The sequence below is a fragment of the Typopeltis vanoorti genome, chromosome 18 (genome assembly GCF_054136105.1).
Source record: "Typopeltis vanoorti isolate ZY-2024b chromosome 18, IOZ_Tvanoo_1.0, whole genome shotgun sequence".
NCBI classification, from domain to species: domain Eukaryota; kingdom Metazoa; phylum Arthropoda; class Arachnida; order Uropygi; family Thelyphonidae; genus Typopeltis; species Typopeltis vanoorti.
In genome coordinates, this window is record NC_143566.1 from 109487435 (window position 1) to 109510885 (window position 23451).

The 23451-nt window shown below is 36.1% G+C and overlaps 1 protein-coding gene across 1 annotated transcript in view; it reads right to left on the bottom strand.

Annotated features, from left to right (window-relative positions):
* LOC150097054 (uncharacterized) overlaps positions 1 to 23451 on the bottom strand; it is a 353024-nt gene that overhangs the window by 287207 nt on the left and 42366 nt on the right. The window contains exons 3-4 of the mRNA XM_090408116.1: positions 13133 to 13270; positions 917 to 1173 (exon numbers count right to left, since the gene is read on the bottom strand). Of these exons, the coding sequence (XP_090264242.1) occupies positions 917 to 1173; positions 13133 to 13270 (395 nt within the window). The remainder of the gene's footprint in view (positions 1 to 916; positions 1174 to 13132; positions 13271 to 23451) is intronic.

Here is a 23451-nt window from a genome sequence, read left to right on the forward strand (position 1 = left end):
TTTAGTAAGATCACACTTGTTTTTGTCTTCTTTGTTTCACTGATGCTAATTATGTCTGCATGCTTTTTTTCCAGTTCTTCTGCAAGTTCAATTTCCTCTCCATTAATATTCCATATAGTGATGGTTCCTATTTTCATTTCTTCTCCTTCTAGCTGGTGAGCTTAATTTTGTTCCAGTAGCTGACTTTCATTGTCATCCTGGTTCTCTGATGAAAACTGGTTGGCCAAGTGGTTAGTGTATCCATTCTCCAGCCAAAAGGCTGCAGGTTCAAATCCTGCCGTGTACATGGGTGTTTGTGATTGTCGGTGAAAATACTAGTGATGGTGGTTGACAGTAGATGGCGTTGGTGTAGATGATGAGGTTTTCTGTAGTTGATGAATTGAATGGTGGAGACAAAGAGTTGTAGAGTAGGTACCCTCCCTCAATGAGTCTTTGGACTCCTTGGAGGTGTCATGTAATGACGATAATAATAATAATGATAATCCTCAATGAATCTTTGAACTCCTTGAAGGTGTCATGTAATAATGATAATAATAAAATAGCAGGGTCTTATTTAACCAGGCAATGTCTCAGCTGGCATCATCATATTGCACCATCATACGTATTTCTTTTTTATATATATATAACGAAACCTGTGGTGAATTCATCACTAAAAACACACATACTAACCACAGTGATAACTTTTAATATGTATTAAAAGTTATCACTGTGGTTAGTAAGTGTATTTTTAGTGATATATGTATATCTGGTTTAAGCTAATAGAGAGTACAGTTTGATTAACCAAGTCCCAAATTGCTGACCATCATTGTTTGTTCAGCACCCAGTGAATACCTAATAATGCCTATACTAATCTTGCTCATAAACATTTTTAAGAAACAGAAATTTAATTTACCCAGTGAATTAACTGAATGCTTACCTGGATAATCTGCTAACAATAAAGCACATGAGGAATTAGGCTTACACTGTTCAGGAATATAAATACCATTATCACATTCATTTTCACAATAATATTTCCTATTGTTTGAATTACGAAGCATATCTTCTGTAATGTAAGTTGATACGTTAAATAAGGTTGCAATCTCTGGTTTATGAAATGCTCTCCAATGGTCAGCTATGGTACCGTTTTTCTTCCATATTTCACCAACAACGAATTCAGAAATGAGCCATCCTGACCTGAAAATAAAAATATATTTAAACTAAAGACCAATCTTAAAATTATCTTTTTCAATACTATATTATCATTCTTACATATAGCATTCTTACATATCTTCACATAGTTCCCTAACTTATTGTGAAAGATCCATCACAACCATATATTTTCCTATCAGCCCTTCCCTTAAAAACAGTACTCGCTAACCTTTTTGAGTTAAGGACTGAACTTCAATGGAAGTACAGTCCCTAACTCAAAACCTAACTTCAGTGTGATGGGCTATAACATTCATATCACAACTAGGGTAGAGGGTTGTAATCTGATGAAAATTATTATTATTATTATTATTACGGGTATCTCCATGGAGTCAGTAGACTCATTGCGTGAGAGCCAAACTAGCAAAACAATACCTGTCATTTAAGTATAAATAAAGAGCTAATAAGCTTCATTTTGGCAATGAAAACATTACTTAAATTAAGGGGATATTAAATCTCACATAGTTTTAAAACCAAATAAGAAACTCAAAGATTGGAATCAGAGAGTTTCTTGCCAAATATAGTAAACTATAAAGTATCGGCGACACTAGCATTAGCCAATGCAAGTGATCCTAGTACATAGTACAATACCGGACGACTCGTTGCAGAGGTGGGGGAAGTTCAGATCGCTATTCTTAGGTATTTTCCATAATGTAAAAACACATTTCCTAGGAAATGTATGCTGTTATTACATTATGGAGGGAGGTCACTACCCAGACCGGCATCAGCCTTTTTTGAGGCTTCATCAGTGAGTAGCTACACCTAATACCAAAGTGAAGCCGAAATGAAGCTTATTAGCTCTTTATTTATACTTAAGTAACTTAATGGTTGCACCTGTTTGGAAAACTCGTTCGCAGAGTATATAAGTTCTTTTCGCTATACACTTTGGTATTAGGTCTAGCTACTCACTGATGAAGCCTCAAAAAAGGCTGAAACCGGTCTGGGTAGTGACTTCCCTCCATAATGTAATAACAGCATACATTTCCTAGGAAATGTGTTTTTACATTATGGAAAATACCTAAGAATAGCGATCTGAACTTCCCCCACTTTTGCAACGAGTCGTCCGGTATTGTACTACATACTAGGATCACTTGCATTGGCTAACGCTAGTGTCGCCAATACTTTATAGTTTACTATATTCGGCAAGAAACTCTCTGATTCCAATCTTTGAGTTTCTTATTCGGTTTTAAAACTATGTGGGATTTAATATCCCCTTAATTTAAGTAATACCTGTCATATCTCTTCTGGAATTCATTTACAGATGAAGAGCTCACAACTAAGTCAGGCAATGAATTCCACTCATTCACCACCCTCCAGGCAAAAAAACTTGTTTTGACACCCTTGTTAACCACACTCTTCTTTAATTTCCAGGGATGACCTCTTGTTCTTCCATCACTATCGCACAGCTGAAACATTTCCCCTGCATTAATTCTATAAAAATCTTTCAGTAATTTAAATGTTTCTATCATATCCCCTCTTCTTCGCCTATCAACCAATCTCTGCAATCCACAAGCTCTCAATCTATCAATGTAGGGAGCATTTTTTACATCACTCACCAACTTGGTCACTCTTCTCTGAACCCTCTCCACAACCTCCTCATCTCTAAGGAATCCAGGTGACCTGAGCACAGTAATCCAAATGTGGAAGTATCAACACTTTATAAAGGGGAATAATAACCTCTTTGTCGCTGGATGTCAGTGTATTCCTCAACAACCAAGTAATCCTATGTGCAGTCTTGGACACCTTAGCAATGTGTCCTCTGAACTTCATCTCCCTATCTACCAACACCCCTAAGTTCCTAGCCTCATCAATCTCTTGGAGTACTGTTCCATCAATGTAGTACACAGCTGGTAATCTTTTAATCCCAAAATGCATGACTTTACACTTTTTCACATTGAACTGACATCCATTTTCTTTTGCCCATTCTACCAGCTTATTTAAATCATCCTGAAACTTTGAACATCAGCTTGATTTTTTATTGCGCTACTCAACTTTGCATCATTAGTAAACAACTGAATATCTCCACTCAAGCCATTTCCTATATCATTTATATACAAATTAAACAATAATGGCCCAAGCACACAGCCCTGAGGCACACCACTGGTCACCTGCCTCATTCTGGACTCGGCTCTCCTCCATACACCACCTTATGGTATCTCTCCCTGAGCCATTCTTCTATCCATATCACCAATTTAGTATCCATTTCCATCTGCTCCAATTTGCGTAACAGTGTTCCATGGGGTATCCTGTCAAAAGCCTTCGCAAAATCCAGAAGTACCACTGTGTAGCCAGTTGCTTTGTCCAACTCAGATGTCATTCTATTATGAAAAGTTAATAGATTGCTAAGGCAGGATCTACCTTTATCAAAACCATGTTGGCCTCTATAGTGTATCATATCCTGATCCACCCTTTCTTGAATTTTGTCTTTAACCAACTTTTCCAATACCTTTACCACTACTCCTGAGATGGTGATTGGTCTGTAATTAACTACCGCAGTTTTAGAGCCACCCTTATGCAAAGGATCCACTTTGCCCAACTTCCACTTCCCAGTTACCAAACCAGAGTTCAAACTTAAATAAAATATCCAAGTAAGAGGGGTTGACAATTCATTTGCACATTCACGCAACACCCGAGCTGATATTCCATCTAAGCATACAGCATTGTTTGCAATTAAATTTTGAAATATGTTAAATCCCTCTGATTCTTTAGCTTCAATTCTCACATTAGTTATTGCTATAGGTATAGAGATATCCTCACTTGGGTGATAGACTTTTGAAAAGTGATCACTCAGTAAAATTACATATAAAACACATACAGATGAATTTATGGACACAAAACCATGCAAACTACTGACAATGTCATTGATATAAAGGATAACAATATAGGTCCTGTGCACTGAGCCCTGTGGGACCCCACTTGTAACCCTCTGCTTCCTTGAAACTGCTCCACCATACGCAACTCTCTGATACCTATCTGGCAGCCAATCCTGAATCCAGTTGACCAATCTGACATCCAGACCCATCTGATGCAACTTAAATATCAGCTTATCATGTGGCACCCTGTCAAATGCCTTTGCTAAGTCTAAAAAAATGGCAGTATATGCCTTTCCCTCATCTAATGCTCTTGTAACATTATCATAAAAGGCTAGCATATTGCTAAAACAAGAGCGTCCCTTCACAAATCCATATTGACTCTCACAGATACATTACCCTCATCAACCCAATGCTGTATACAGTCCTTCAATACTTTCTCCAAGATCTTACTAACTACTGATGACACACAAACTGGTCTATAATTAGACACTTCCAGTTTGCTACCGCCCTTATGCAATGGTAAGTTGCATAAGGGCGGTAGCACTTATCGTAACACTATCTTACCTTCCTTCCAATCCATGGGCACCTTTCCAGTAGCCAGACTTTCATTGAAAAGCCAGGTCAAAGACACTGTCAGTTCCCTAGCACATTCTCTCAAAACTCGTGGTGAAATACCATCCAGTCCCACAGCTTTACTGACATCCAGAATATACAGTATTTGAAACACACTCTCCTCCTGTACCTCTAAACTTTGAACCTACCCTATCCCTCTAGCATTAAAACTGACTCCTCCAGGATGAAATACTCCAATAAAGTGGTCATTGAACTATTCTAATATGTCCTCTGCATCAGTCACTCTATTCCCATTTTTATCTCACAATATCATTCTTCCACAGTCATTTCTCTCTCTATTGGCCATATCTCTAAAAAATTCCCTAGGGTTTTCTTTGGATCTTAGGGCTAATCTCCTCTCATATTCCAGTTTCGTCTTCACCATACTACTCACTCTTCTGGCCTGTGTCTTATACTCTTCATGCATCTTCTCTTCTCCTGTCTCCTTATATAAATTTCACAGCCTCTTTGTCGCATGCAATTCCTGTTTAATATTATTTGTAATCTACTTTTCTCCAAATTGTGTCCTCTTCTTCACTCGTGGTATACAACTTACTATTGCTGCTAACAAATATTCTTTCATAATTTCCTACACACTAATGATATCTCGGCCTTCCAATTCCTCCCTCCATGAAACTTCCCCAAGTTGACTCCTTAGACTATTATAATCACCTGCCTTATAATTCCACATATGTTCTCGTCTCTGTAACTCCTGCATGTCTATTCATTTTTCAAGTCAAAACCATATGGTCACTCTCTCGAACTGGTGGGAGAGATGTCATCTCAGTTATTATCAACTCTTCTGATGCTATAACCAAATCCCAAACTCTTGAACCTCTTGTTCCCTCTATTACATGTTGTCTAAGACATTTGTCCTTCAAGAATTCTAGAAATTCCATTCCCCTATTGCTACATGCATCTTCCTCTCCTCAGTTTATACTACTGTAGTTAAAATCTCCCATAACAATCATTCTTCTTGCACTTGCCAAACTCAACTGTCTAAACATTTCCTGGTCCCAACCCTCTGTACTCCTGGGTCTGTAGCAACACCCCGCTAAATATCCTGTCTTTCCCACCTCTACCTCACACCATATGCTTTCAAAATCATTAGTGTTATTGCCTTCCAAAGTCTCCACTCTTAGAGGACATAGGTCGTCACTTATCATAAGCAGTACTCCACCACCACGCTTTCCCTTCCTATCCTGCCGAAAAATGCTGTACCCAGCGACTTCTATTCCTGTTATTATATCCTCTTCTGTCAACCGTGTCTCAGGTGATCCCAATAATTTTTGGGCAGGCTGATGCTATCTGTGCCACCAATTCCTCCCCTTTATTCCAGATACTCCTGGCATTAGTAGCATATAAATGCCGTTGTTTCTATACCCAGCATTATCCCCTCTAGACTCCACCGAGCTCAGTGGTGCCTGATGTCGTCCCTCTTCTCCCAAGTAACCATTCCCACAAGCGGCTACCCTTGCTACCATCCTCCCTGAGACACACTGACTTTTTCAGAACAGCAATCTCTCCAGATGCCTGCATCCTTCCTCATTCAAATGTAAGTGGTCTCTTGCATACAATTCCTCTCTGTCCTCAAACGCACTCCAAGCATCCACATATTTCAGTCCTCTCTTATCACACATTCTAGCTATTATGTCATTCAATATTACCGCCTCTTCTGTTCAGTTCGTCATTATCATACCTAGGCAACACACACACTATCTTTCCTCTCTGTGTCTTCTTTCGTACCACCTCAAGCAAGAATCTCATATCTCTCGCTGCCCTATTTACACCACCACTCAAGTCATTTGTTCCCACCATCATAATGATCTCATCCACCCTTTCACCTCTCTTAACTACCAAAACCACCCTTTCTATTGTTCCTCCTGGCAAACACTCCTCGTGCATCCTATCTTGAACACCACGGAATTGAGTTTTCATACATCATACCTCTTACCATTCCCTCTCTCCTATTGTTTCCATTTTCTCCTATTGTTTCCATTTTCTCCTCTTCTTTCATTCCCATACCTCTCTCTCATTCACTCTCTCCTACTATTTTCATTTTCTCCTCTTCTAGCACTCCCATACCTCTCTCTCATAGTATAATAATCTGAACTGTACAAATCCAGAAGAATCTTAGTACAGGAGGACTTTTGCCGAGTTTATTGTAATTATTTATTTATTTATTATTTATTTTTATTTAGTTATTTATTTAATTTTTTTTAATTATTATTATTTTTTTTTTATCAATAGAGGTCTAGCTAAGAAAAAGATTAATCAGCAGCATCGATTTAATTTATCTTTATAGAGTGCAAGAGCATCCTGCACTCTATAAACTTGGTATCGTATACACATGTATCTTTCTGATGATGACTTCAATACAGTAGTCTAAACGTCGAGTGTTATCTGATTAATAATAAGTGAAATAATCATTTCAACATGTGTTTTGTGTCCCTAAATTTGTAAATATGAATGCTGATCACCGTGTAACCTTAAAAGAAAGACACACACACACACACACACACACACACACACACACACACACACACACACACACACACACACACACACACACACACACACAGTCGGGTCTCTTTTTATGTGGTAGATACGTGTCACAGAAAACCGCATATAAAAAATCGCACAAAAAAGGCCTAACTTACGTTGAAAAATTAGGAATACGTTCGACAATTTTCTAAAAATGCATAAAACCGAAGCAATGAATTAAAATAAACCTAAAATCGCAAAAAAAAGTTTATGAAAATTCAGGAAAACAAGAAATGTCTAAGTTTGTTTTAAAGCTTTATTCATTTAATTTTTATTGAAAAGTAACAATTTTTATTTTAACATTTTGTCATCAGAATTATCATCACTATTAGACAATATTCGGCAACGTTTGTGAACTGGTGCAAAATCACTTTCATCACCAGAAGAGATAGTCAACGCATCAGATCTGTATGTACCAGGCAATGGTTCTTCACAAACAGAATTAGCTTCACCCTTGTTCTGTACTGATTTTTTTCATCTGACACTGTAATCAGTGATTAAACTTTGCGATGATGATTTCACTAATTTTTTATACATCTCGCGATATCCAGACATACAGTTCTTCAGCTCACGTTGGAATTTAACGGCTCGTTCAGAATCTATGTCATTAACAAGAAAATGATTTTCCAACTTATTGCACAGTTCTAGACCTTCTCAAATTATATTTGCAGTGAGGGGGATAGGTTTTTCTTCCGCTTCGCTATCGTTTTCTGGATCTTCGACGATATCTAAAGTTAATCGATATCCAATAATATCATCGTCACTTAAGGCATTATCCACAAGCAATTCATCTACATCGTTCTGACTAAATGTATCAAAACCTTCTTCACCAATTTCATGTGCCAAAGCAATGATTTCAGCTGATAATGTAGATGTTTGCATGGTTGCACTGTTTGCAACACATCCAGGCCAAGCCTCTTTCCAGGAGGCATTTAAAGTTTGTAGTCTTATTTCAGTGATAGCAGATGCAACATGACTTAAACAGTCCAAAAATAGAAAATTTTTTCCAAACATCAGTTACTCTTAATGATTCATTTTCTAGTTTATCCAATATAAATTGAAAAGCGTCCTTAACGTGATATTTTTTAAAAGTAGCAATTATGCCTTGATCTAATGGCTGAATAATGCTTGTTGTATTGGGTGGAAAAAACACTACCTGCACATTTGGATGTTCTAAATGCAGATGACTTGGTCTATTGTCAACAATTAATAAAATTTTAAACTCATGAGCTTTTTGCTTCATATATGTTTCCACTTCTGGTACAAAGCAATTATTGAACCATTCAGTAAATACAGAGTTGTTACCCAGGCCTTTGTGTTAACTATCCAATGTACCGGCAGCTGTTTTAGATCTTTGCCTTTCAGAGCATGTGGTCTTAGAAATCGATTTACTAGGAGAGGTTTCAACATTCAATCTTCTGATGCTTGCTACAAAGTAACAACATTTCTCGATCTTTGCTTGCTTTAACCCACTTGCTTTTATCTCAGACTTTGCGATGTAAGTTTGACTAGGCATTTTCTTCCAAAACAATCCTGTTTCGTCAGCGTTCAACATTTGATCGGGACAATATCCACCATCTTCAATAATTTTGGCTAAGTTCTGAAAATTTTTGGCTGCTTCTTCATCTGCTGCTGCAACCTCGTCTGTAATCTTCACGTTACGAAATGCATTCCTTTTTAAAAATCCGGTTAACCATCCTTTGATAGTCGAAAATTTTTTATCAGTCTGGGAAGTGGAAGTAGACAGCTCCAATTATTTTATCTGTTCATAAAACAGAAGAGTTTTTTGTTTAATTAAATAACCACTTATAGGAATTCTTCTTTGAGTTAATTCTTCAATCCAAATTATGAGTGCTCATTCCGTGTTTTCTACTAAAGCATCTCTTGAGTATGATGATAATTTAGCACTTAGTTTTGTGTCAGAAATGATAGATTTTTTTTATTGTGACTTCATTTTTTTAATTGCTCTTATGGTAGATTCGCCTAAATTAAAATATTTACCAATTGCCATAGATCCCTCTCCTTTTGATAAGGAGAGGGATCGCAATAAAATCGCAATTTTCATTTCCAAAGAAATTACTTTTCTTTGGTGCTTTTTTTTCTCCATTGGGCCAAATTTAATTAATTATTAATTAATAACTAATGATCAATTATTAATTAATAATAAAAAATCAGCTCAATTAACAATTAATTAATACAGTACAAAATAACCAAGGTGTTTCATGAAAATTTTAGGATTTGTGAAGTGTTCCATCATAGGAAAAGTTTGGGAAAAGCTGGATTACCCTATTATCAGAATGGATTCTCTTTCTGTTGACATGCGTAGAAGTGTCGAAAGGTCTTGTATCTGTGGGCGTACTATACATAAGTTTTGAAGTTATGCACCGCATAACTTCAAATCCTCATAATAAAAAAATTCTGCATAAAAAGAGACCTGAGTGTATGTGTGTGTGTGCGTGTGTGTATATATATATATATATTCTTGGAATCATGAAATTACTTTATGGAAAGATGTTAAAATTTACACTAACTGCATGCTGCTATTGTGTTAAATATACTAAATATAAATAATTATTTATTATACTAGGATTATGGAACTCATACTCATTGGTGTAATATACCTTTAATTACAATTAAAATTACCCAAGATTCCACTTTCTTTTCTTATATAAGTTATCTAATCCCAAATCATATATCCTCAAATCATATATACACAAACATGGACACATATACACCATTGGGACAAGTCGAAAAGGAGTGGAAGGAGGGCAAATTTCCTTCACTTCACACAGGAGGTGATCAAACCCAGCTTTGAATGACAAACTAATCCATGTGTCTGGTGTTGTGGTTAAGTTGTTAGAGAGGCTACTTAGGGCCAGGATCCAGAAATGGATTGATTACAGCAGCATTCTCTGTGATTGTCAGCATGGATTTTTAGAGGAGGATCATTTTCAGCAATCTGCTTATCCATTGCAACAAGAGATACAGTAGTATATCTAAATTTTCCAAAGGGTTTGATATATTATCCCATAACAAGTTGGAAATTAAACTGGAGTGGGTGGGATTAGATAACAGGTCAATATGTGTGAGACTGTGTTTGAGAGATATCATCAATAAGCTGTGTATAGGGGAAAGGGATAATCACTAATGACATACCCAAGGATCAATTTAGTAGAAATTTTAAATGGCCTATTCAGTTCTATTCAGACAATACCAAGTTGGGAAAAAGTATGAGGGGAATAGTGCAGATGTATTTTACAAGATAGCTTGAATAAACTGTGTGAGAGGACAAATGAGTGGATGTGCCTTTAATTTTTTCTCATCTTCCTTATATCATTTTCCTTATACCCTCTTTTACCTTGCGGTGTCGAGGGTCCATCGATCATCGGACCTCACTCCGTTTACAGGATAAGGTGGTCAGCCTTATTCCCCAGTGTATCCTTTGGCATATAGTGTTGAGTTCTCAAGGCCAGTTTGCCTGCTTTGCGGGATGAAAACCCTAGAATAAACTGGGGAAAAAACCCTGCTGTCCATGCCCAAGACTGGCTAACTTGGCTATGGCTGAGGAAGATCCTTCAGCTCCTCACGTCACCGACGGGAATCGAACCTAGGACACTCCTTCTCCAGGCATATGGTTGCGAAGCGCCTAGCCACTAGGCTAACTCTGCGGACCTTTAATTTTTTTTAACTTTAAAATTTTAAAGTTTTAAAATTTGCAAAGCAAAGATTGGATACAGAGTGCATAAATAATCAAAATGTCCTTCAGGAGATAAAGTACATGAGAGATCTAATGTTGATGGTGGACGAGGACTTTAAATTTTGGGGACATTGTGTGATGACATTATTATTACTATTATTATTATTATTATTATTATAGCTCTATCTCTTAACTATCTCTTTAAAAAAATCCTAGCTTTCACCTAATCACTTGCCAAAACATGGCACTGTTGTGTTAATGTTCTGAGTGCCAAATCGATATTTAAAAAAATAATAATACTGTAATAAAGAAAAAGATTAGCATTTCTTCCTGCTGGCTTGGTTGGCAGAGTGGTTAGCGTATCCGCTCTCCTGCCAAAAGGATGCGGGTTCGAATCCCACCGTGAGTATGGATGTTTGTAAACAATACTAGTGGTAGTAGTGGTGGTCGGCGGTAGATGGCGTTGGTATAGATGATGAATGTAGTTGAGTAGTGGTGACGGAGAGTTGTAGAGTAGGTGCCCTCCCTCGATGAGTCCTTGGACTCTCTGGAGGTGCTATGTAATAATAATAATAATAATTATTATTATTCAGGCCTCCATGGAGTCAAAACTCTTAGTGGGAGGTCCTTCCTAGGAAACATAGTCTATCATACCACTCCTTGAACTCATTAATCATTCTTGCTCTCACTACTCTATGAGGCAATGCATTCCATGGTTCAACCACTCTCCATGCAAAGATGCTAGTCCTCACCCTCTTGATCACAGCTTCCTTTCATAACTTCCAGGGATGGCCCCTTTTCATTATTCCTTCCCACTGTTCCATCAAGCGAAAGAACTGCCCATTGTCAACCCTGTAACTACCTCTCAACAAAAAAAAACAAGCTCTATCTCTTAACTATCTCTTTAAAAAAAATCCTGGCTTTCACCTAATCACTTTCCAAAACATGGCACTGTTGTGTTACGTGTTCTGAGTGCAAAATCGATATTTAAAAATAATAATAATAAAGAAAAGATTAGCATTTCTTCCAATTTGATCAGTAGAACTGTAAAAGGGATGACTAGTTTTCAATATCAAAAGACCTTCAACATCTGCAGTACCAAACTCGAAGTACCAAAAGATAACCTCACTGTTTAGACCATAGAAAATCGACCTAGAGAGTTAAATAATCAAATGTTAGAGTGGTTTTTCAAATTTGCATATAAAGTGGTATACTGAGATTTTGCAAAAGCTTCTGATAGACTGCCAAATGACAAGCTGTTAAATAAATTGAAATGGATGGGATTGGATAACAGACTTCTCAGTTTGATTGGTGAATGGCTATCAGATAGGTGTCAGAAAGTTGTATATGGGGTAGAGTATCCCAAAAGAGGAAGGTCACAATTGGTATGCTGCAAGGATCAATTTTGGGACCATTGTTGTTCAATTTCTATATTAATGATACTGGGATAACTGATGATATGCAGCTGTCTGCAGATGATGCAAAATTGGGAAAACAATGCAAAGCCAAGCTGTTGTCATGGCCTTGCAGCAGGACTTGAATAGATTGTAAGAATGGGCAGGTAAGTGGAACCATCAGTTCAATGTTGTAAAGTGTAAGGTTTTGAAATTTGATAAGCAATGATGAGATGCAAAGTAGGGAAACTTTAAAACAGGTAGAGGAGATGAGAGATCTGGGAGTGGTGGTGGACAAAAACCTAAACTTGAAGGGGGGGAGCCACATTGACAAGTTGTGAAGATGCCACATTGGATAATAGAAATGATGTAAAGAACCTTGATATGCAGAAATAAAGAGATTATGATGCCAGTGTATAAGGCCTTGATCAGGCCTCATATGGACTATTGTGCACAGATGTGGTTGCCAGGTTCTCATGGTGACAATATGTTGGAAAGTGTCCAGAGAAGATTCAAAAACAAAAAAGGTGGGCAAAGACCTTTGGAATGCAGAGTACGAGGACAGACTCAGAGAATGTACGTTTCAAAGCCTTGTGAATAGGAGGCTGAGCTAGTCAGGAGTTGTTATCAGGTTGACCTGAAAGAGAATTTTCATAGAATGGGAGAGGGAGTAGAACAAGAGGCCACTCCCTGGAAACTGTATAATGGGGGTATGAGCAGAGGAGCGAGGAGAAGGTTCTTTACATGGCAAGTGGTAGATGAGAGCATTGCCTAACTCAACTCACTATCCCAGAAGGAGAATAAATGAGGAATTATGGCAATTATTCTATACAGACATTTTCTGATCCTATGGTGAAGCAGTAATAAAATTATACTAAAGATTTTACCTGCCAACTGGACCAAGAAGACCAGCATCTATAATTCGTCCCGTGTTAACCCAATCACCTAGATCAAAACGAGGGCCTCTCCACACCTCTAAGTTTATCATTACTTCTGGTATAAAAGAACTGTCTTCTGGACAATCCCTAAATCATGAAACAAAATAGTAATAATGAAAACCATAATTATTATAAACTACCTAATCATAATTCTATGTATTTATCATAAATTACGATTTAACAGATAATAAAACTATGTTGTATAGTATATATTTTAGTATATTACTATATATGTATAAACTTCAACTGCTTCCTGAATGGAGAACTTATAGGTAAAACATTTTAGCTATTTAAGCACAATTTTTAGTGAAGATAGCAAATTAAAAAATATGACTTATTGTTAAATTGACCATAGATTTTTAATTCGTACGTATGTTCGTACAATATTGCCTACCGGTTTCACTAGTAACTGACTAGCTTTCTCAAGGCTTGCACAGTACAAAAAAAAAAAAAAAAGATAAATGCAAAAAAGGTTTAAGAATACAAAAAACATTAGTACCTGTTAGGTAGCTAAGGTAGCACATTCGTGTGACATGTCTGTATGAATTGTGACTTTCTACTCAGTATCATGAACACGCATTACATGCAAATGCGTAATATGATTATTCACGTACTGTAGATCTGTTGAACTCAGGGAATTAATTAGATTTTTCCAAGTATTGTTCAGTATGGCCCCTTGATTTCTGTTTAGGTTGTTGCCTGTACGTAGCACTACTGCTGCTTCTTTAAATAACCGATGTCTGTAATCTTTGTCTATGTAGGGCATAGATCTGTTATTCCAGTCTATAGTGTGGTTCGAAGTTGAAAAGTGATGTGCTAATCTGGACGTAATCATTCTGTTGTGATTTACATCGCCAACATGTTCTTTCTGTCTTATTTCCAAGCTTCTCGAAGTTTGTCCAATGTAGGAAAGACCGCACGTGCATGGAATATTATATACACCTGGATATTTATAAAATGGAACACTGTCTTTAGGAGATCTTAGAATGTGTCTGATGCTAGTAGTTGGTTTAAATACAACCCTAATGTTATGAGCCTTTAACAATCTCGCAATTTTGGTGGAAATTGAACCCATAAAGGGGAGGACTGCTGTTGAAATTTGCTGGGAGACTGTTCTTTCTTGTTGGTTATCTTTGTATAGAAATTTGTTGATGATGTTTCAAGGATAACATTTTGTGATAGTGTTATAGCGATTTGGGACAGTTCTGTTTGAACTTCTTCATCGTCGGAGATAAAGTTTCTGGCTCGATTTCTCAACATGTGAATGATGCTCTGTTTATGTACCCTATGATGGTTTGAAGAGTAGTGTAGATATCATCCAGTGTCCATAGGTTTTTTGAAAATGGACAATTTGAAATTGTTACCTTGTCTTTTAACTAGTATGTCCAAGAAGTGTAGCTGTTCATTGTTTTCTACTTCTAGAGTAAATTTGATTTTATTGTGGAGTGAGTTGATTCTATTGACAAACATATGTAGGTTTTCCATGTTGTCCTGCCATATGATAAAGATATCATCTATGGTGGTGACAGAGAGCTGTCCATGTTATGGGCCTTTAACAATCGCGCAATTTTGGTGGAAACTGAGCACATAAAGGGGATGATGGCTGCTGAAATTTGCTGGGAGACTGTGCCTTCGAATTGTTCGTAAAACTTATTGTTAACTTTGAAGAAATTTGATGGTAAGCAATGCTTGAACATCTTTGTAATATCAGCAGGAAAGAGATCTTTGATAATGTTAATGACTTCTTCTACTGGTACATTCGTGAATAAGGATACTACGTCTAGACTGGCCGTTGTGTCTGTTTGTATTATTATTATTATTATTATTATTATTATTAAACAAGACCTCATGGAGTCAAAGACTCATCTAGGAGGTCCTTTTATCTCACACACATCTCATCATACCGGGTCTTAAACACATTCAAACTCCTTGCAGACACCACACTCTCAGGCAAGGCATTCCAATCATTCACAACTCTGCACGAAAAAAACCTGCCTCTCACTCCCCTACTCACACCCTCTTTATACAGTTTCCAGGCATGACCTCTGGTTCTCCCCTGATCTCCCACTATTCTCTGTAGAACTTCTCCACCATTGATCCTATAACAACCCCTTACCAACTTGTAGGTCTCTATCATATCTCCCCTCTTCCTTCTCTCCACTAGACTCTGCAAATTACATCTTTTCAATCTTTCCTCATACTCGACATTCCAGAGGTCAGAAACTACCTTAGTCAGTCGCCTTTGGACCCTTTCCAACATCTCTTCATCCTTCTGAAAACCAGGTGACCAAATCTGGGCACAATAGTCCATGTGTGGCCTAATCAAAGCCTTATACAATGGAACAAGAATCTCCCTACTTCTACACGTCAGTGTCCTCCTCATCATTCCCAGAAGTCTTTGTGTTGTCTTCACAATTTTGGCGATGTGACCCCTAAATTTTAGATCCTTATCCACTATCACTCCCAGATCTCTTATTTCCTCTACTTCCAACAATATATTCTCACCAAGCATAAATTCTGCATCCCATCTTTGTTTTCCAAATTTTAAAACCTTACATTTTGCAACATTGAACTCACATCCCCATTTGCTTGCCCAATCACTCAATTTATTCAAGTCTTCTTGCAAGACCACAACATCTTCACTACTCTTTATGGTTCGTCCCAACTTTGCATCATCTGCAAACAACTGAATATCTCCATCCAAATCTTTGCCAATATCATTAATATACAAGTTAAATAGTAATGGCCCTAAAATAGATCCCTGAGGCACTCCACTAGTGACTTTCCTTTTCCTGGATATTGCACCCCCATACGCAACTTGTTGATACCTATCAGATAGCCAGTCTCCAATCCAATGCACTAATCTAATATCCAACCCCCATCTGCTCTAGTTTGACTGTCAACTTATCATGAGGTACTCTATCAAAAGCTTTTGCAAAATCCAAATATATTACTGTGTATCCTTCTCCTCTGTCCAAGGAAGCAGTCACTTTATTGTAATAAGTAAGTAGATTACTAAAACACGACCTCCCTTTAGCAAATCCATGCTGTCCATCAAAGATTATACCATTGTTGTCAACCCAACTCTGGATCCTAGTTCTCACAAGCTTCTCCAACAACTTAACCACAACACCTGACACACAGATAGGCCTATAGTTTGATGCTTGAGTTCGATCACCTCCTTTATGAAGTGGCACAATCTTGCCCTCCTTCCACTCTTTAGGGATTTGACCAAGTGCAAGACTCGTATTAAAAAAATATGTCAAGGCAGGTGTCAACTCTCTGGCACATTCCTTCAGATTATCTTCACGTTGTTGAGTTTGTCAACAAAGTGTTGAGAATTTTTTATGTAGGATTCTGTTTGTCTAATTTTCTCTTAAGTAAGTTCGCTAGGAGCTTAGCCAATAGATAAGTGGGGGAGGACCTGCCATCCACAATCGGACGAAGTGGCACTTCTTCCTTATGCACTTTAGGCGCTGCATACAGTCTAGGAGTAATGAGATGTGAGGATTTAGGCTTTCTTTTTAGTTCTTCAGGCCAAGTATTCATGTTACAGATCATGTTATGGATCTTTCTCTCATTATGGTTCTTCATGGTAGGATCTTTGTTGAGGATTTTGTACGTGGAACTGTCTGATAGTAAGTCGTTTATCTTCTTGAAATAGTCTTTTGAGTTTAGGATGATAGTGGCATTCCCCTATTCCGGTTTATTTATTATTATTTCTCTGTTCTTACTCAAGTTCCGAATAGCTTTCCTATCATATGGAGTAGTATTCAGTTTTGGTTGTTTTGCTGTTGCTAGGATGATCGTGCTTTGGAATCTAATATCGTTGGCTATAAGTTGTGGTAGCGGGTAGAGACTTTTTTCAATTCCACACATAAAGTCCATTTTAGGAACATAATTTGGAGTGATTGAAAAGTTAAAACCTTTCTTTAGGATATCTGATTCATTTAAGTATAAAGAGCTAAATAAGCTTCATTTCGGCAATGAAAACATTACTTAAATTAAGGGGATATTAAATCCCACATAGTTTTATAACCGAATAAGAAACTCAAAGATTGGAATCAGAGAGTTTCTTGCCGAATATAGTAAACTATAAAGTATCGGCGACACTAGCGTTAGCCAATGCAAGTGATCCTAGTACGTAGTACAATACTAGGGCAACTCGTTGCAAAGGTGGAGGAAGTTCAGATAGCTATTCTTAGGTATTTTCCGTAATGTAAAAACACATTTCCAAGGAAATGTATGCTGTTATTACATTATGGAGGAAGGTCACTACCCAGACTGGTTTCAGCCTTTTTTGAGGCTTCATCAGTGAGTAGCTAGACCTAATACCAAAGTGTATAGCGAAAAGAACTTATGTACTCTGCGAACGAGTTTTCCAAACAGGTGCAACCATTAAGTTACTTAAGTATAAAAAGCTAAATAAGCTTCATTTCGGTAATGAAAACATTACTTAAATTAAGGGGATATTAAATCCCACATAGTTTTAAAACCGAATAAGAAACTCAAACCTTGCATTGCATTGGCTAACGCTAGTGTCGCTGATACTTAATAGTTTACTATATTCTGCAAGAAACTCTCTGATTCTAATCTTTGAGTTTCTTATTTGGTGAACTTATGACACACATGTCAGCACTGACACATTTGAGGGTTTCAGGTGACACACCTTGGATGTTGAAAGATATTGGTATTCTTATGAAAAAACTGCGATATATCGTGTAAGATTGCTCTCAGTTAAGACGAAGGTAGGCTTCGGACATTGAAAGAATTATATTTTATAGTTAGCGTATTTCTATATTATTTTGTAGTTAGCCTATTTGTATTTTGTATTTAATTTTGTAGTTAGTTTATTTCTATTATATTTTGTAACTTGTCTATAAATAACGAGCGTTTTAAGTTTACGTTTTCTTTCTTAATCATTATAATTTCTGCATAGTCATATGATATAAAAACTTATTATCATTATTATATGATACAAACTTATAAAACTTATTATCAATATTATGTGATACAAACTTATAAATATGTGCTTTATATATTATAAACTTAAAGTTTTCATTTGACTTTTGTGTGAAATTCGTTCATGCATGCATTCCAAGTCTCTCGACTGAGTAATACAAGTTCTAAACATATTTAAAACCACTTTAACAGAAAATATAATTCGTAGCATTAAATATTGAATTTATCTGAGTAAATAATGAAAACATTTTTATAGTTGTAATAAATTCAGTAAATGTTGTTAAATAATGCAAATAGTAACAACTTACAATGAGATGCAACAAAACCTACTAAATAGCTGCTATTTAGTAGCATGATAGAGACTAAAACGTAACAATGTTGCTACGAACGTACCAGTAATAAATCTGGCAACCCTGCTGAAAGAAGTAGTGGTAGTCTTGCATGGTATGCCACATAAGTAATTTAAGTTACTGGTGTATAATTCATTTCCAGTAATTGTTATTTCTTATTAATTATTACTGCTTAATTACTGTTGTATATAATTGTGCTCTTTTTTAATTTGTGAACCCTTTTACAATGGCAGCTAGCACTAATAAAAAACTAAAATTATCACAGAAAGGAAGTGGATGAAATTTCCAAGATGCCTGGACTGAACAATATGATGTTATTGATAGAGGCAATAAAGTTCTCTGTAAATAGTGTGGTGAGCTATCTGTGAGTAGAACTTGGAATATAAGAAGACATTTTGAAACTAAGCACAAACTGCTCCTAGAAAAAACTTTTGAAGAACGCAAAGAATACATTTCGCAACATCAAAAACTGGCAGAATCACAATCAGAGGCTTTAATTAAATTTCTTTCGTATTTCAACAGTATTTTACATGCTGCTGTTGAACATGGGAAACCACTTGGTGATGGTGATTATATTAAAGAAGCTTTCGTAAAGTGTGCACCATTTTTATTTGAAGATTTTCATAATAAGGAAGTTATTGTAAAGCGCACGAAAGAGTTACCATAAGTAGTAATAAGAGTTATATCAATGAATGCTAGTATAGAAAATCAATTACAACAAGACTTGAACTCATGCCATTGTTTTTCCATTTGTCTTGACGAAACTACAGAATATTACGTCATCAGCTCGACTGGCTATTATTGCAAGGTCTGTTCGCGGTGATTCTATGCACGAGGAATTGATAAAGTTAGAAAATTTACCTCAAAACATGACAGGTAAAGACATATGCAACTGCGTTGTTAACGTGTTCTGTGAAAAACAGATAGATTTATCAAAAATATTTTCGATTACAACTGATGGCGTGTCTAATATGGTTGGTCATAATGTCAGTTTTATCAAACAATTTACAGAATATGTTGGTTATCCCCTGGTTTGTTTCCATTGTATTATACATCAGGAGACACTGTGTGCGAAATCATGCTTAAAGGATTTGGATGATGTGAGGAGAATTGTGACAAAGGTAACTAATTTTATTGCTGTTAGGGCTTTAAACAAACAAGAATTTAATTCACTTTTAAGCGAAGTTGAATAAGTGTACAATGGTCTATTAATGTACAATAATATTCGATGGTTGAGTCGTGCCCAAGTACTTGAACGGTTTGTTGAATGTTTAAATGTAATTAAATTATATTTAAATACAAATGGCATGGAGCACGAATTTTCCAGTTGAACGATTCCGCTTGGCTCAATAAGCTGATGTTTTTCACAGATTTTTCATTGCACCTGAATGAATTTAATATACAATTGCAAGGTTTCAGAAAATCCGTCGATGTTATGTTTGGCACGATCAAGAACTTTGAGAATAACTCAAAATATTTCAACGTGATTTAGAAAGTGACAATTTTAAGTATTGCTCAAGAGGGAAATTTTTTTTAACGACATCAGCCCCAAAAATGTGAACAACATATCAACCAATTTATCGAAGTCTAAAGTCAGTAACTGAGCAGTTATCTTCTAGATTTGAGCAATTTTGAATGTTGGAACAAACAATCCAATTCATAAAGTATCCTGATGAAACATAATTCATGGATCTTAAATTAGATGGCTTTGAGTGGTTGGATTTAAAAGATCTAGAAATGCAACTAGCCGACTTCCAGTGTAATCCTATCTGGAAAAGAAAGTTTATTGCTCTTAGAAATGAATCAGAAGAACTTGAGCGGTAACGTCTGCATGATACCTCGTGTAAAATTTCAGACTGTGAAATTCTAAGCATGTGGAATAGACTTCCCGAAAACTTTCATGCTCTTAAAATCTTTGCTAAAGCTATTCTAATAATTTTCTCTTCTACATACTCTTGTGAAACTCTATTTTCTGCCTTAAATAATATCAAATCGAAAGGGAGAAATAGATTGAGCAATGATTTGAGTACTGCCTGTATAGCATTAATAGCATTAAAATGTACACACTATAGTGTGTACATTTTAATGCTATTTTCTATTGTTGCTGAGTACTGGTAGCAACTTTCTACCAGTACTCAGCAACAGAAAAGTCATTAAATGTAACGTAAGTTTGTAATTTCACTTTATAAAATTAATTGTATAATATGAATTCAAAGATTTTATATCAATGTCCTATTAAATAAATAGCCTAATATGATATGTATAAGTCACCATCTATGATTATGTAGTTAAATTTATAATGCATGTATGCAAGTGGCACATCAACAATGTTAATATTTAAAAAAAATAGATATTTGATACACCTGGGTAAAAAGGTTCACCATCACTGTCCTAGACTGTATGGGGAACCTAAAGTGCATGAGGAAGAAGTGCCACTTCATCCGATTGTGGATGGCAGGTCCTCCCCACTTACCCATTGGCTAAGCACTAAGCGAACTTACTTAAGGGAAAAATTAGACAAACAGAATCCTACATAAAAAATTCTCAACACTTTGTTGACCAACTCAAAAACGTGAAGATAACACAAACAGACATAATGGCCAGTCTAGACGTAGTATCCTTATTCACAAATGTACCAGTAGAAGAAGTCATGAACATTATCAAAGATCTCTTTCTTGCTGATATTACAAAGATGACCAAGCATTGCCTACAATCAAATTTCTTCAAAGTTAACAACAAGGTATACAAACAATTAGAAGGCCTAGCCATGGGCAGCCCTCTGTCACCACCATGTGCAGACCTTTTCATGGAGAAATTTGAAAATGAAATCTTCACCAACATTATTCCTAAACCTTCAATATGGTGGAGATATGTAGATGATATCTTCATCATATGGTAGGACAACATGGAAAACCTTCATATGTTTGTCAATAGAATCAACTCACTCCACAATAAAATCAAATTTACTCTAGAAGTAGAAAACAATCAATAGCTACACTTCTTGGACATACTAGTTAAAAGACAAGGTAACAATTACAATTTCAAATTGTCCATTTTCAAAAAACCTATGGACACTGGATGATATCTACACTACTCTTCAAACCATCATAGGGTACATAAACAGAGCATCATCCACATGTTGAGAAATCGAGCCAGAAACTTTATCTCCGACGATGAAGAAGTTCAAACAGAACTGTCCCAAATCGCTATAACACTATCACAAAATGTTATCCTTGAAACATCATCAACAAATTTCTATACAAAGATAACCAACAAGAAAGAACAGTCTCCCAGCAAATTTCAACAGCAGTCCTCCCCTTTATGGGTTCAATTTTCACCAAAATTGTGGGATTGTTAAAGGCCCATAACATTAGGGTTGTATTTAAACTAACTACTAGCATCAGATACATTCTAAGATCTCCTAAAGACAATGTTCCATTTTATAAATATCCAGGTGTCTATAATATTCCATGCAAGTACGGTCTCTCCTACATTGGACAAACTTCGAGAAGCTTGGAAATAAGACAGAAAGAACATGTTGGCGATGTAAATCACAACAGAACGATCACCTCCAGATTACCACATCACTTTTCAACTTCGAACCACACTATAGACTGGAATAACAGATCTATGACCTATGTAGACGAAGATTACAGACATTGGTTATTTAAAGAAGCAGCAGTAGTGCTACGTACAGGCAGCAACCTAAACAGAAATCAAGGGACCATACTGAACAATACTTGGAAAAATCTAATTAATTCCCTCAGTTCAACAGATCTACAGTACGTGAATAATCGTATTACGCGTTTGCATGTAACACATGTTCATGATACTGAGTAGAATGTCACAATTCATACAGACATGTCACGCGAACGTGTTACCATAGCTACCTAACAGATACTAACGTTTTTGTATTCTTAAACCTTTTTTGCATTTATAATTTTTTTTTTTTTTTTGTATTGTGCAAGCCTTGAGAAAGCTAGTCAGTTACTAGCGAAACTGGTATGCGATGTTGTACGAACATACGTACGAATTAAAAATCTATGGTCAGTTTAACAATAAGTCTTATATTTTTTAACATTTTATGACCAAAAATATGTATAATTTAAATAGCAAATTAAATTTGGTAATTATCAAAGCTGGTATAGTAGGAGTGTCAACTGAATAAACTTATATGGAATAAGAGAAAAATTAGTCAAAACACTAACCTAGCTGTATACAAGACAGTGTTTAAACCACCTTATGGATCTAAGAGCTGGGTTAGAAATAAAACCCTTGATCAAAGCCTGGAGACAGCAGTTATGAGAGTTCTAAGAAAGATTGAGGAATGAACAAATGGCATCAATGGCAGTATCATATTAAAAATGAGAACAGTATGAAAGAATTTGGCACTGTTAGTATTCAGAAATGTGTTAATTATTATACTGTTTCGATATGCAATTTGATATGCAAACTTTGACATGCTGTCATGACCTCTAAACATTCAATAAATTTGTTAGAAGTTTTACTGACATTTTTATTTATTATATAGAAGTCATATGAAAGAATGCCTTATAGAAAAAAAACTAATCAAAAATAAACTGTACTCTAGTGTATACATTAATATAAGTGTATACACTGTACTGGCATAATAGCCAGTACAGTGATTAATATCATATAGTGAGAAACTGCATAAGTTACTTTTTTTTTAATGTAAGGTTATTTCACACAGAAGTTATTTTACCTATGGTATACTAGTAATGTGGATGAATAGAAAGTTGAGCAGAAATAAGAAACTTGTTAACACTGGATTTACAGAGCTACAGATTGTATGGTTTTAGGAAATATTCAGGCAGCAATGCTAGTATAGAGATAGAAACAGAGAGAATAAACAAAGGAAATAAAAATAGACTGTTATTATTATTATTATTATTCAGGCCTCCATGGAGTCAAGAGACTCATTGTGGGAGGTCCTTC